General features: G+C 36.3%; 1 protein-coding gene across 1 annotated transcript; it reads left to right on the forward strand.

Annotated features, from left to right (window-relative positions):
• Positions 1-889: 889 nt before the first annotated feature.
• On the forward strand, positions 890-14,917 carry LOC103707616 (nucleolar protein 6). Its single transcript, XM_008792165.4, has 25 exons — positions 890-1,343; positions 1,427-1,592; positions 1,838-1,954; positions 2,113-2,246; positions 2,477-2,636; positions 3,626-3,693; positions 3,992-4,090; positions 4,250-4,365; positions 7,368-7,542; positions 7,627-7,737; positions 7,825-7,903; positions 8,041-8,184; positions 8,322-8,435; positions 9,546-9,667; positions 10,101-10,183; positions 10,285-10,409; positions 10,486-10,606; positions 10,724-10,861; positions 11,110-11,206; positions 11,317-11,442; positions 13,399-13,491; positions 13,575-13,680; positions 13,765-13,907; positions 13,988-14,074; positions 14,306-14,917. Exons 1-25 carry the CDS (start codon positions 1,035-1,037, stop codon positions 14,432-14,434), a joined length of 3,162 nt encoding a protein of 1,053 aa, XP_008790387.2. The 5' UTR covers positions 890-1,034; the 3' UTR covers positions 14,435-14,917.
• The last annotated feature ends 369 nt before the right edge of the window (positions 14,918-15,286 follow it).

Genomic DNA, 15,286 nt, shown 5'->3' on the forward strand with positions numbered 1-15,286 from the left:
ACATAAATTATTTTTTCCATGACATATGAGAGATGACAAAATGGTGAATGAAAACTATATGCAATCAAATCGGTAGATACAAAATTAGCGACTAAGAAAAATTATAATAATCTAATATAGTTTTAACTCGATGCAACTTGATCGCGTATACTATAACTCTCACCAAAAGTTAAAGTCATGTAAATAGTCAGCGTTACAAGTAAGCTACAAATTAAAGGTCATAGTTTAGACACTTGCATGCCCACAGTCCACTTTAATTTGCATATTTGAGGGCGAGATAAAGTGAATCAAATGCCTTTGTACTCTTCAAGAGAAAAAAAAAGGCAAATAAATACTTGGCGATGTATATGAACTAAATAAAGCAAATCATTTGGTATAATTAGTTGAATATGGACAAGAAAGTATATGCAAATGCGAATCCAACATGTATGGAAAATCTTAGGGTGGGTAATAAGAATTGAATTTTTTTATACATATCTTCTAAAACATTGAAATTTACATAAATATATATTTTTTGAAATTGATATTTGCATATATATATATATATATATATTTAAAGAGAATATACATGCAAAATAAAGAAGGATGGTAACATAAATTTCAATATTCAGGAGGCCGTGGAGAAAAAAAGAAACATAAGATTTCGACGAAATACTTTGTACCAGCAGTCCCTTAAAAGAACTAATAGAGGTCTATATGCAAAACAATAGGTACTTATATGCAAAACGTGCAACTTATAGGGGTCTATATGTAACAATGCTTTCGTCAGTATTGAACAAATTGGACGATACGGAACGCGTTATTAGCTCAAAATCGGCTCCGAGGATATCTTTGGGAAAGCTCCAGGAAAAAGGTATTATTATAGTTAAGTATCTCAGTTTCGATAAAACCTAAACCCACTCAAACCCAAACTCTTCCCCTCTTCGACCTCTCTCCCGCCACCCCCTGAAAAACCCTAATAAAGCCTCCCACCCCCGCCGGCGACGAATCTCCAAGATAAACGAAGCCCAGAGAGGAGAGGAGCCGGAGAGACGATGGGTCCCGAAACGAACTCCATGGATCTCAAGGTGAGAGAGCTCTTGAAGGAGGTCCAGCTCGACGCTTCCGCCATCAAATCCCTGGATGGAGCTGTCTCTTCGGTCATAGATGCCATCAGAGCGATCCCAGATCAGGAGGTGAGCTCTGAATCCACTCCGGCCTTTATCAGAGACCTCCGCGTGCCCTCCGATAAGGTCTCCCTCACGTTCCGGAGCCCGGAGCATGTCCAAGTCGGTGGCAGCCACTCCATCCGGTCTATTGCAAAACCTGATGTCAATATTGATCTTCTAATTCGGATGCCCAAGGTGAGAAAACGAAAAAGGAGGGTTTTTTATTCGTTTTTTGGGTGTGTTTTTTGGAAGTTAGTTGGCACTGCTGCTGTTTATAGGAGTGCTTTCACGAGAAGGATTACTTGAACCATCGGTACCATGCAAAGAGATTACTTTACCTTCGTGTGGTTGAGAAGAGCTTAAAATCATGCCCTGTCGTGAGGAAGATTGGATGGTCGACCTTTCAGAATGAGGCCCGAAAGCCTGTTCTGTTAGTTTTCCCAGGTTCTTTTACGTATATTGCCTTTGAGTTTTTAGCTCAGTTTGTAGTTACATGCATTATGCACTACTTTGGTTCGTTGATAGATTAATGGAGTAATGACCCACATGATAATTTTATTGCTTAAATGATTATTAACAGTTAATCAGCATATTCTTTTACTCAATGTAGCCCTCCTTAGGTGGCTTATTAATGAAACGGTGTTAATATCTTGATAAGGAAAATCTGATGTGATGCTTTGTTGGTGTAGTTATGGAGATTGCTGAACATTTTGAATTTTTCATTCGGATAATACCAACAGCTACATCTGTGTTTAATGTCTCGAGATTGAATTTAACAAGAAATAACGTTCGTGCATTCAGCCAAGGTAGCTCCTGCTTCTTCATCCAGAACTGGAATTTTGAGATCACCTTTCTTCCTCTTTATTTTTAGTTAACTTGTGTTTCAAATAAAAATTGTGTGTGGGCTTCGTTGCTGGCTATTTTCTTTTCTTTCTTACAATTGCTCTTTGTACTTTTCTGGAAGGTGGTGTTACTCAAGCTACTCCAAAGTACAATAGCAGTATAATGGAAGACATGTTTTTGGAGGAAAATGCAGAATTTGTCGGAAAAGTTTTTCTTGAATGGAAGAGCTTGGAAGAGGCTTTAATTTTACTTAAAGTAAGTATGATAATTTCTTAGCATGGGTTTTCCAAGTTCATTATGAAATGATGGTTCATATGTCACTCAAAGAACCTATACAATTTGCTGCAACTGCTCAGGGTACATTTTCGGTTGAGATATTGAAGCAGCATGTCTTAGCTTGAATGTGAATATTGATGCTGCATACACAGCTATATTGCTTTTGTTCTTTTATTGAAGACAAATTATTTTTAATTTTTATGATGCAGGTTTGGGCTCGACATAGAAGTTCCATCTACATGCATGATTGCTTGAATGGTTACTTAATATCTGTCATAATGTCATACCTGACAGTACAATCTGGGGGAAATCTTATAAACAAGTCAATGAACGCTATGCAAATTTTCCGGGTCAGCTTGAAATTTATTGGTATGCACTTCAATTAACTTCTCTTATGGGCAGTAACGAGGGATTAATTAAGTCAATACTGTGCATATTGTTTCCCAGTCATGTTGATGATATGCACAGTATTTTGAGGTTCAAGTTCATATGTTATGACAATAGTTGCTGAGAAGAAATTTTCTGTCATGCTTTGGTGATTAAGGAATGAGCATTGTTTGATATATGTGCCTGTGCCCATATTATTGCAAGTTTAAATATAGTGCATGACTGAGACATTATTAGACTTTACAGTTATACAGGGCATGCCAAATTCAGTTGGATTGTTTCGTTTCTTTTTTGATTAGCCCCTTATTGCTGCTTGTAAGATTTTGACTACAGGACGACACTTATATTTGTACTTTTTGTCTGTTGTTGGGGTACCATTGTCCAGATCTTTTGTTCCACATGGATGAAGAGATCCTAGAATTTTTTGTAGTGTTAAACGAAGGTCGGTACATGGAAGAATGGTTTTCTTCTCTGGTTGTGTAATCCATAACCTGCTGAAATGGAGGAAAAAATAATGTTGGCCGATATGTATGATTTAAAATTCACCTATGCTTACACACTGTTAAAACCTGGTCTCAGGGGCTTTACTGTATCCTTTTTCATTCTGATCACCATGACACTATAATCTCAGCCAAGATGCTCTCTGTGTTTTGATTGATGCTATGCATTCCTCATTCCCTTTTTCTTTTCTCAAAAATATATAGGTCTATGCAGTTATTTTGGTCGATTTATTTATTTATTTTTATGAAATTCTTTTTGCTTAAGTAATATGTTGTTATCATTGACTCTTTTGATTGACTAAATCTTTTTGTGCTCCATGCATATTTAGGTAGTAACATTTTTTTTTTAGTTAGCCAGGCAATGGTATACAGAACTATTTTTTTGAACCTTGTCACTATTTTTCTTTTTTTCTTTTTTAAAAATTTGCATGCTTGCCTTGAAATACTGAATTTTTATACTACTCCTTGCAGCAACTTCAAGTTTATTTGAAAAGGGCCTTTCTCTTCAGCCTCTAGGCCACGGTAACCTGTCCAAGGAGGTATGTTGCTTATATTTTGTTATATATATGCACATGCCCTTTGTTTTTAATTCCAGATGTGACAGTGCAAATTTCTCTGTTTTATTTATTCTGATAAGGTGGTTAGCGAATTGCTGCATTTAGCTTGCACACTTACTTCATTGTAACATTTACATGAGTGCTTTTATGCAACATCAAATGGTTATCCAATGTCTTAATTGTTACAAGGCAAATCTATTTCTATCAAACAAAGACATATGCATGCTGCATGTTCCATTTCTATCATCTTTCTGATAATATTTATGATGCAAAATTTCAGGATATGGCTCAATACTTGCAGCTGTTTAGTGTTGTTATCTGTGATGCATCTGGCCATTTTAATTTGACATTCCGGATGACAAAGGCTGCTTTTTCTGCGGTATCAATTATATAAACTAGCATGTCAATTTTCCTAATTCTGATTTGTGCTTGTCACATACACACAGAGGGTGTGTGTGTGTGTGTGTTTTTTTTTGAATGATCATGTTTACTTTATATGCTCACCTGTGAATATATCTGAATGCAATTGGTTACTCAGCTTCAAGATGAGGCTTCTTGGACGCTCGATTGCATCGACAAATGCAGAGATGGTGGATTTGATGAGATTTTCATGACCAAGGTTGATTTTGCTGCAAAGTTTGATTACTGCATGAGGTACTCAGCTGAAATATGTTAAAACATTGTGTGACTTTTACAAATTAGTTTCATCCTTTTATAAGAGATACGAGTTGAACAAGCAGATTTCCTTTTGTTAAAGCAAGTACTTAATCTGAAAATGGATTATATCGATCAGTATCTCTGGAGGCTTGGCCTGAGGCATACTTAGTATTTAGCTACCTTAGCAGACTGTCCAGATTGGCATAATAATTGTGTCAATTTATACTGTTAAATCACATGTTTTTGAAGGACTATAACCAACTTTTGCTAAGGCCACGGCCGTGGCGTTGGGCAGAAAGCCGATGATTTCGACGAGGCCCTTCCCTTTAACCCGAACAGCCCCACATGTCGATCGCAGAGCCAACATTTCGCTATCCGCTCGTTCCTGCGGGAAGCTCTAAGAGCTAAGCCACTAATGTCGTGGCGAAGGTTATATCTCATTAAGTCAGCGAAGCCAAACTTGTTCCATTTGTTAAGTTCAAATTCTCTATTTCACCCTTTGTTGCTATCGAACGCTTGATCTCCAAAGAACTCCTTATGCCCCAACTCCACACACTAGAACAAGAAACTTTAAATGACATTTCTAATGAGTTATATCTTCACATTTTGTACTCGTAAATCCTGATAAGAGGGTTATAGATCTGCGGCATGTCACTTCAAGGGAAGAATAAGCAGATTGAATTGATAATGAATATGCATCATAACCATTCCTGTATACACCTGGACTGATGAAAAAAGTATTAATGCTTATCTATGATGGAACCAATATCTTGCAAGAATAAAAGAGAAAGAAATATGTTCACCTCAGGGGATAATGAGTTGAAGAAACACTATGTTTAATGCTAAGATATACTTTATGTATGTGCATATCAGCATATGTATATGTAATGCATGCATCCAAGTTGTATGCTCATGTTTCTTTACTTCATTGTAGCTTGGAAGTTGCATCTAAGGTTAAATTGCTGAAGAACTTTTTATTTGGTGTGCTTATGTGTAGTGAAGTTCAGAAGAATTATTGCTGTAGAGAACTGAGATTTGCATGTTTATCGGTGAAAAAGTTGTGCACTCTTTTTCAATAAGTAGCAGAAGAGAGAACAGAAAAGAAGGAAAATAAGAGGAGAGGTGAACTTTGGACCTGAGAGAAAGTAAAGAAGAGAAAGGGAGTTTCTCTTCTCTCTGCTTGTCCTCTCTCCTTATTTAACTATCCAAATGAGAGATTCTGACTTTGTCTTCTCTTCTAACCAAATGTGGGTTCTGATTCTCTCCTCTTCTCTCCAAATCTTTCAAATAAGAAGAATGGTGATAAAGAATTTTGGGAGATTGGCCCAGGAGCTAGAACCTTACTTATTGGTTATGTCGGGGAAGAGAATCATGTTGGCCAAATTTGTATTCATCACAACCATTGCTCAGGCAAAACTCTAACGGGGAAAGTGACCATCATTTGTTGTCAAAAAAACTACTGAACTTATGGTGAAGAAAAGAGGCGAGGAAAGTAATCTGTTGGAGTCTGTTGTATTGTACTTTTGTTTCGTTAGCTGTTGCTTTATTTTTACTACTGGGAGTTCTTTCAACATTCAGCATTCAATTCAGTCTAGCATCTTATTTCCAAACTCTAAAGTGCTAGAGTAGACTATAAAGTTCAGAGTGTGGCTTTTGATCTTGGAGTTAGCAAAGTTGGCTCTGAGGCAGTAACAGAGAAATTGTGAATACAAACTTTTCCTTTTAGTACTTTTCATTTAGAATGGTAAAGAAGATACAACTTTGCTGGGGTGATAGAATTATTAGCACTGACGCCCTAAATTTCTTTTCCCTTCCTTTGTGTGTAATTTAACATGATTCTCTCTTTGCAAATAGGGTAGTTTAGATTTGTCAATGCTCTCAGCTGTACCAGTGATATTTGTGTTCTCAACCAAAATGGCCATATGTTCATTATATGTATTTTTAGTGCCCATCCGTATGTTCATTATATGTATTTTTAGTGCCCATCTAGCCATGTGAAATCACTGGTTCCTCCTGCAGGTGCTTCTTCTTCTTCTTCTTCTTCTTTTTACTCTATTTTTCAATGCTGTAATGTCTATGAAACATATTGATACTTTCCTTTGCATTTTTCTGTTATTTATAGGGAAATTTTGGCTGTTTAGTTGGTGGATTAGTATGTATAGGCCTCAAAAACGTCCATAGTGGAGCACAATAGGGTTAGAGATAGCCCTAAATAGGATGCTTGGCAAATGAGGATCTGTAAAGCTGACTTTGAATAGCTGGCAGAATACATGATAATTATGTTTATATAATATGCATGATATTTCAACACGCATTGCCTAAGCACGAAAAAAGTGGAAACTCCCATGATTTTATATCCATGCTCAGAACTTAAAAGCGGCAAATCCAGAATATGCAAATACTAAGCCTCGATAAATAATTTCACATGAATGGCAGGCATTACATTTTTAAAATACTAAATAGATCCCAGGCCCATCAACAATTATATTTCATTTTGGTTTTTTATAATTTGTGAAACAATTCTACTGTTTTCTTTTAGATTGTATGAGAACTTTTATCACTTAAATCTCCTTTTTTTATAGCTTGTATATTGTGTTAGACTAGAGATATCAGAAATGATGGGTGAGATTAGCACAAAAAAAGAAATTATGAACAAAATATTCTGCATACGCTTTTCTAACTATTTACAGTTGCCTATAGATCGGAACTTAAGTATTATTCGTGATTTTCCAATTGAAGAGGCAATAAACTACTAATCACGGTAAATCTCCAGTCACATGTGCAATATATTCTAAAACTTAATCATTTTGTCAACTTTTTGTATTTCTATAATCAGTTTCCCAGTTTGTCTTGAGCAACTCCATGAAACTTGCAAAATTTATTATTATTGCCCAAAGTGTTAATTTATAATCAACAAGCCTTATGTTGTCTATATTTTTGAAGATGCAAATATAAAATATAAATTACTTAAGTGTTTTTCCCTTTTTTCTCATTTTCAGAATAAACTTGAAAGGAAATGCTAGAGTTTATGCGTCAGACTTCTGCTTGGATGATGAATGTTGGAGAATATGTGAGAAGGACATGAACTCTCTAATTCAACAAGCTCTAAGTGACAGAGCAAAGTTAATACGTGTGAACTGGAGAAACACACCATCTGAATGGAATATAAATGATGTACGCTATGTGATCCTTAAGAATCACTTTTTTTTCATAAAATATCTGATGGTAATAATTTAGATGATCAATATGCTTATGTAGGGTTTCTCAAAGTTCAGTAATGAACCCATGCTTGTCGGTATAATGACTAGCTCCCAAGAGAAGAGCTTTCGAGTGGTAGATGTCGGTCCAAGCCCTGAGAAAAAAGAAGAGGTATTTTCTTTTTTTGTTTTTTAAGTCACTTGAAATGAATGATGATCATATTAAACTGAAAAATCTGATACATATATCATTTTCCAGGCTGTCAAATTCAGAAAATTTTGGGGTGAAAAAGCAGAACTAAGGCGATTTAAAGATGGGACCATTGCGGAGAGCACAGGCAATTCCAATCCTTCAGTTTTTATTTTGCTTTATTGTATCATATTTCTTGCTTTATATCTTTAATGAATATGGTATGGTGTTATTTATGTCAGGAAGACTGATTAATTAGTTATTCACCATTATGCCTGTTTACAGTGTGGGAGTGTGAGCCATGGGAGAGACATCTTATTATCAAAATAATCATTGAGTTTATTCTTACTAAGCATTTTCTTCTACTGAAAGAAGACATGGTTGTCATAGTAGATCAGCTTGATTTTTGCCTACATCTTGATGGTAAAGGTGAGACTGTTGCTAGCTTTTTGTTAGAAATATTTAATATTTATCTGTTTCTCATGCTCTTATATTCTTTTAAACTCCTTCTATTCTTCTTATGCTGTCATATTTTTAATAGACAAGTTGCATTTGTTGATTGACAGATCCCACATCATTTTCTGAAGGTCTGATTAGAGCTTTTGAGCTTTTGGCGAAGCGGTTACGGCTTCTAGATGATATTCCTTTGAGAATATCTAGTGTACAGCCACTAGATCCAGGTTTTGTTTTATTTGAAATTAAAGAAAGCAACATGCATGCTGGTTTATATGCTGTATTTGTTTATATTTTTTTGCTTTGGTCCATCTATCTTTGTTCATCATAATGCCTGTTTTATATCCTAGTAGATCCACCGTATTTTCATGGTTGCACAATTATTATGCAATTCAGTTCATGAAGATTTACATGAAAAACAGTGTCTAAATCACTGTAGTGATGGAAATTCTGAGAAATTTACCAGGTTAAAAGTTTGCTTGGGAAGTTACTGCTAAAAGTCTAGTTGCTAGCTTTCAGCCTTTTTGTTAATTGGAGTACCCATCAATTTGAATTTTCTTTCATTTGGTTCCTTGTTGATTTGCAAAGGATTATTTGAAATGGATATTTGCTGATTGTGTAGCATCTGTTGCATGTGCTCTGCAGCAGAAGACTTTGATGGTGTTATGCCCACTTTAATAGTCAAAGAATGTGTCTGGAGAAAAAGTAGGCTTTTTTTTTGTTATTTGGCAGATACACATGAAATTAGGGATTCTTTTGCATAAAAATTAGGAATTCGAGCATCCCACATTTGTTGTTGTCAGTTGTATGGTTTTGTGCAACCTGTGAAATGAAAATGCTTCATGGCACCACTCTCATCCCCGCTCCAGTCCCTGCGTGCGATGATTGGTGGGATGATACATAAGGTCCACCTGTCACCCACAGGACCCGTGTACTGCACCAATACTGGACTGCCACAGGGGACTGGTTCTATGAGCAGGGAATGGAGTGGTGCTGGGAATCTGCAGTCTTGTGAAATTACTACCAGCTCTGATCCAGAAAATATGTCATCCTTCATTCTTGAATACGGGAGCAGAAGCAAGAACTTTTTCTTAGAGTTGCTGTCTGCAATGAAGCCATAGAAAGATATTCTATGACATTGCCAAAATGCAACTAGCTTAATGCGAGCAGAAGTTATAAATCCTTTGACCTATGTCTTCTTACAAATGTTTTGTGGCAAAAGCTATGCAAAATTATCTATGACAGCTCAAACAATGTCCTTTAATTTTAACTTTTTCTATTATCAACCTTTTCTTCTTATTTTATTTATGCATTTAATATGTTGGTTGTTGGTGTAGCTTTCAGGCACACATCTGTCCTTCCTCCTGAACCTCATCCACTGGCTTATGAAAAAGGTTTTGATAAGAAACCACCAAATTTCACTACAACTTGTATCCGGCCGCTAGAAGTTATGATTCAGGTACTATGCCCTGCTACTTTTTCTTTTTTTTGGGTGATTTGACTTGGTGACATTTTGCTAATAGATGGAAACATGCTACTTGTTATCCCAATTATATAATGGCAGTGTTGGAAGTTAATTTACTTTAATCTTTTTAATCATGGGAAATTTTGTAGGCTTCAATGCTAAGTATATAAGAAACATCTAGAAAATTATGGAGAAGTGGTTATCAAATATGTTGTATTTCCCGAATGATATTTCATTTATCTTAAGCTTTTCTTGTGTTCCATCAAGCCAGTCATTTCTGGACTACTTGAATTTTGCATTAGCATTTCCTCCAATCATGTTTTTCACTGATTTATTGGCCTTCTTCCACCATTTGGAAGCTATGATGCTTCATGCATTACTGCAGTTTTATAATATTTCTGAAAGTTTTTTGTATGACCATATACAGCTAGAGGGATCAGGGAACTGGCCCTTGGACCATGTAGCTATTGAGAAGACTAAATCTGCATTTCTTCTAAAAATTGGAGAAAGGTAGCAATATTAAGCTTTCTGGGAAGGTTAACTGCTCTTAGAGCATCTTTGTTTATTGACATCTCCATTCTTCTTGACTTGCTTTGATTTTATTATGGCAGCCTTCAGGATCATTGGGGTGTATTTTGTACTGCTAGCGAAGATGAGGTAGATGTGCTTATGTCTGGATATGCATTTCATCTTAGAATTCTGCATGAGAGAGGCTTGAATGTGTCAAGGATCCAAGGTTTGAAAGTTTAGTTGTATTTCCCTTTTATTGTCACCACATTATGTGTAACTAATAAATGAACCATTTCTTATAGCTGGAAACGATAAAGTAAAAAGTGCTCTATCTATAGACAAGGAGTTATTCCTCCGAAGCCAGCATTCTAGCATGATTAATGGTTTGCATGGCCGTTTCCCTACGTATGGACCTGTTGTTAGGTGAGATCTTGTTTTCTGTGGCTTGATATTTCTATCTTACCTCTAAAGTTGCATCTTTCATGTTGATATTTGTTTAACCTTACATTCATTTTCTTTTTCTTTTCCCCTGCTGTAAAGGCTTGCAAAACGTTGGGTTTCTTCACATCTATTTTCATCATTCCTGGCTGAGGAGGCAATTGAATTGGTGGTTGCATACCTCTTTTTGAAGCCATTTCCATTTCATGCTCCTTGCTCACGGATTACTGGATTTTTAAGGTATGCTTGTTCTCTACTACCTCAAATGGCTGGTCATCATAATCTCACTTATCCTGTGTCTTACTTTGTAGGTTACCATTCTGGTCTAACTTTAACTTGGTTTGTTAAATGAAAACAACTTCTGGTCATAGAATCAAATGTTTCCATATGAAATTTATTTCGAGTGATGTTTCTTCTATGTTAAGACATGTTCCTTTTTACTATGTCTTTTATTATTCATTAAATTAAGACGCCAACTTGAACTGCAGGTTCTTGCGGTTACTGTCAAATTATGATTGGATTTTCTCTCCCTTGATTGTTGACATAAATAATGATTTTACGTCGAAGGATGAGAAGGAGATAAATGTGAGTATTTTATGTTGTATTCAAATTATTGGTATTGATGCTCAAGAAATTATTTATTGTTAATATCATTTGTCAATATGTGATGTGTATAATTGTGTTTTGTTGGACAGGAAAACTTTATGTTGAGCAGAAAATCTTATGAAGAAAATGCCCAAGCTGTTGAGCCAGCTATGTTCTTGGCCACGTCATATGATAAGGCATCTGAAGCTTGGACCAAGTTCTCACCAAACAGATTGGTAATTTACCTCCTCTGTATTCATCCTCAACAGAAATAGTCAAATTTTCACCTTGAATTGTTTCCTATTTCTTCATATCAGTTAGAAACTATAATAAATATTGGTGCAAAAAACTGGTATCACAAGCTATTGTTTGCAGTGTATTGTTCTAAACTTTAATTTCAGTTTCTCAGATATTAGATTACTAGTCAATCAAACAATTATCTGCTGCTATGTATTGTTTCGCCAAAGAAAATGTCTTCTTTTGCTACTGAATAGATAGAGGTTGAAAGTGAAACAGTAACTGATATAAATTTCTTTTTTCAGGAATAGTAATATATTAACGATGCCTTTAAGCCACTAACTGGCAGATAGGAGAACTAGGCTGACTTGCATGAATCTCGAAAAGTAATATTTTTATGATCTCTTATCTGCCTTGATATTGATATGCAAACTATTTTTGGAGAAATGAACTTCAACATTATTGCTAGCAGCAAGTAATGTTATTTAGCTGATTTCCTCAGATACAATCATACAACCATTTCAAAAGCCATCTTTTCTTTCTCATGGATGCAGAAATTAGTTTCTATACTATTTCACTACTTGAGTCAATGATAGTTATGCATGTTGGTTATTCCAATAGTGATGATGGTATTGTTGGCTATACCATTAGTGATGTTAATGTTGGTGGTCAACACCGTTGGAAAGAAATTGTTCCATTTATTAAGGAAAAATGATCCCTTCTTTCAGATCTCTCTGAGTGTGTGCGTGTTTGTCTGTCTACCAGTCTGTCTGTCTAAACATGCTTTTGTGGGTTGTTTGGCCTATATATATATATATATATATCCCATTTCTCTTGGTCAAGGTTTTCAATCTCAGTGACGGTACACTACCACTATGGGTCAGGTCAGTACGGTATGCCCCTGTACTGACGCATGCTATGCTGCTGGGATTGACACCGCAGCTGAACCATGTATCAGTACAGAGGCTTACCAAGCCCTCATACCATACAGGTACCCTATTGGGTCAAAATGCTATGCCTTGTACCAGCTATAGTGCAGGTTGCTATGCCTTCTCTTAGCTGTCATGGATTGGAAACCACTATTGCGCGTGGATTCCTAGTCATCTGACTACCAGCACCTGAATCTAGGGATGCAAATGGGTCAGATTGGCTTAAACTTTGTTGGTTGGTTGAACCCTGACCCTTCGTTGATATGGTCCATTTTCACATTTTCACATCTTCTCTTATACATGTAACTTGCACAAACCATTTTTTTTTTATTTTTTGCATGTAAGAATTACAAATCTCATTTGAACTCTCTTTTTCTTCTGATGGTATGGCATCTGTATTTGGTATTATAGCCTGAATCCAACTTATTGAGTTGAGGTTGTGCGGTTATTTATAGTGTAGGATGACTCTAAACTTCCCTGCACCGTGATAAAGCTCAAAGATGTCAATTTTTTTCCTTCTTTAACATGCTAAGTTTAGTGAAATGGGCGATATAATAATTCTGTTTAAATGAACTTAAAATAACTCAAATCTTTCTTGGTGGGCAGATAATTTCTTTCCTTTTCCTAAAAATTTAATGCTTGTTGTCTTTGGATGTGCCTTTAGTTGATTCTAGATGCTAGTGATGAACCTGACCATTGTTTTTAGATGCCACTGTATTTCTAGCTAATAACTTCACTGTATCTGTGACTAATAACTTCTCCGAATGAGCAACTGTTTCAACACCCAGCTCCTTGTTCCAGAAAAGAATTCTCCTCATTTTTGGCTAGTCCAGTGATCATGAGATATAGGCTTTTAACACATCACTGTACCGCATCATTCTATGCGTAGTCCATGATCATGTCAATTAACTGAAACTCTTTCAAATTATTTCTTTTGGATTTACTTGGAGTGCACGTGATGCTAATTTAGACATTGATTATCTTGTTCATTGATCCTTGACACACCTTTTGTTTTGTGTGGAAAAGGTGCTCAAGCGGATTGCTTCTTATGCCCGAAGCAGTGCTGACCTTTTGACCAATCTGATCCTTCAGGGTCACAATGGCCCTTACACATGGGAGGTGACACCTGATTTCCATGCTTCAATTGATTTTAGTGGATTACAATAATCATTTCATCTTATTACTGCTGTATTTGGTCATAGTGTCTGTTCCGGACTCCTTTGAATAACTATGATGCCGTGGTTCTTCTCCATCGAGATAGACTTTCTGATCCTCGACGCCTTCTTTTCCCTGCTGAGATTAATAATGGTTGGTTTCTTAACTTGCTCAATCTTGAGTACGGACTTAATTGCTCTTCTTTCTAAAGCAAGGTACTTTGTGACAACCTTGCAGGAAAGCATGTAATTTGGGGAAAAGCGAGCAAGGATTTCCATCCCTACATGCCACTTGGGGGTGCACTGAAAAGCTTGGAAGATGCAAGGAATAAGCTGTTGGTCAATTTTGATCCAATTAGATATCTTTTCGAGGACCTGAAGGTAAACATATCACTGTTTAGCTACCAAAGTTCAGTCCATTTGATGGGAAAAGAAGTTTATATTGTTTAATCAAATTACAGAGGGAGTTTCCAGGCACCTTCAATGTGTGGTGTGATTCTCTTGGAGGTGATGCAATTGGTCTGACATGGGAGAAGAAGGATTCAAAGGTAACTGGATCATTTAATGGAGAATTTACATCATCATTGGTGGAACTAATCAGAAGAAAGCTGTGCTCACCTGCATGTTACTTAGAATCAGTCGAATATCTAATTCCTCTGTATTATGGTAGCAAGTGCTATTCTTAACAGGAGAGCATTTTCTTGTTCAATTATCTCATCCTCCTTGTGCAGTTATAGCACATAAGGTAGATCAAATTTTGACAGACTTTTTGCTTGCAGAAACGTGGTCGAGACGAAGCTGATGAGATTAGAAGAGACCCAACAGATATTCTAAGAGAAGTTGGAGAAGTGGGTAAGGGATTTGTGAAGAGTGTGCATCTTCTCAAGGCTCCAAGGTTCCAGAGCTAATCCTATATTCTTTCCACCATAACCCATTTATGCTTTCGTCATTTCCTGGGCATCGAGATAGCCAGCCATATGCTTCAAATCATCAGCGAGGTAATCTATTTGTTTGGCATAGAGTGCTAATATCTCGAAGCTTGAAGATGTCAAGGTTTAATCGAGCAATTATTCCCAATGATGGGATCACAATTTTGTTTGCCACGTGGCAATGAAACATTGTTGGGTATGATCATAGTGAAGTTAAAATTGCTGGTTCATGCTTTTTTGTTTGATATCGGGAGAGAGCGAGGAGAGAGTGGGTGATCAGAGAGATTGGCAATGAAATCACCAACAAAGCAGAAATGTGTATATTTTATGTATTAGTTAAATCTTAGGCTGTCATTTATAATATTTGTTGTGTAATGTGATGGTATGTATATCTCATCAAATAGAGGTAGAATTAATGGCAAAAATCCTCCCCCCCCCAAATGATGGCAAGTTATGAGATCATAGTTGTCCTTGCCTAGAGCTGCTTATCAAATAGGTTGCTGAATACTTGGCCTTTAGATGCATGTATATAAAAACCTTAAAAAACTGATTGAATGGGTGACCTTGTGATCATACTTGGAATCATAAATGGACTAGGAGATGTGAACTTGCAGTCTTGCACCAACTTCTTGCAATTGATGCATTAGTGGTGGATGGATGGCTCAAACTTGCATCCTCTGTTTCCAGTTTGCTTAATGTACTGCTCTTAAGGGTATTGTATCTGGCATATGGATGCATCGGTCATAGATCTGTGGGGACGAGGATCTTTAACTTGGAATACTAGATTTAAACTTAACAATATCAACATAGCAGATTAAGTGGTTAACACTC

The sequence above is a fragment of the Phoenix dactylifera genome, chromosome 6, assembly GCF_009389715.1.
Source record: "Phoenix dactylifera cultivar Barhee BC4 chromosome 6, palm_55x_up_171113_PBpolish2nd_filt_p, whole genome shotgun sequence".
NCBI classification, from domain to species: Eukaryota; Viridiplantae; Streptophyta; class Magnoliopsida; order Arecales; family Arecaceae; genus Phoenix; species Phoenix dactylifera.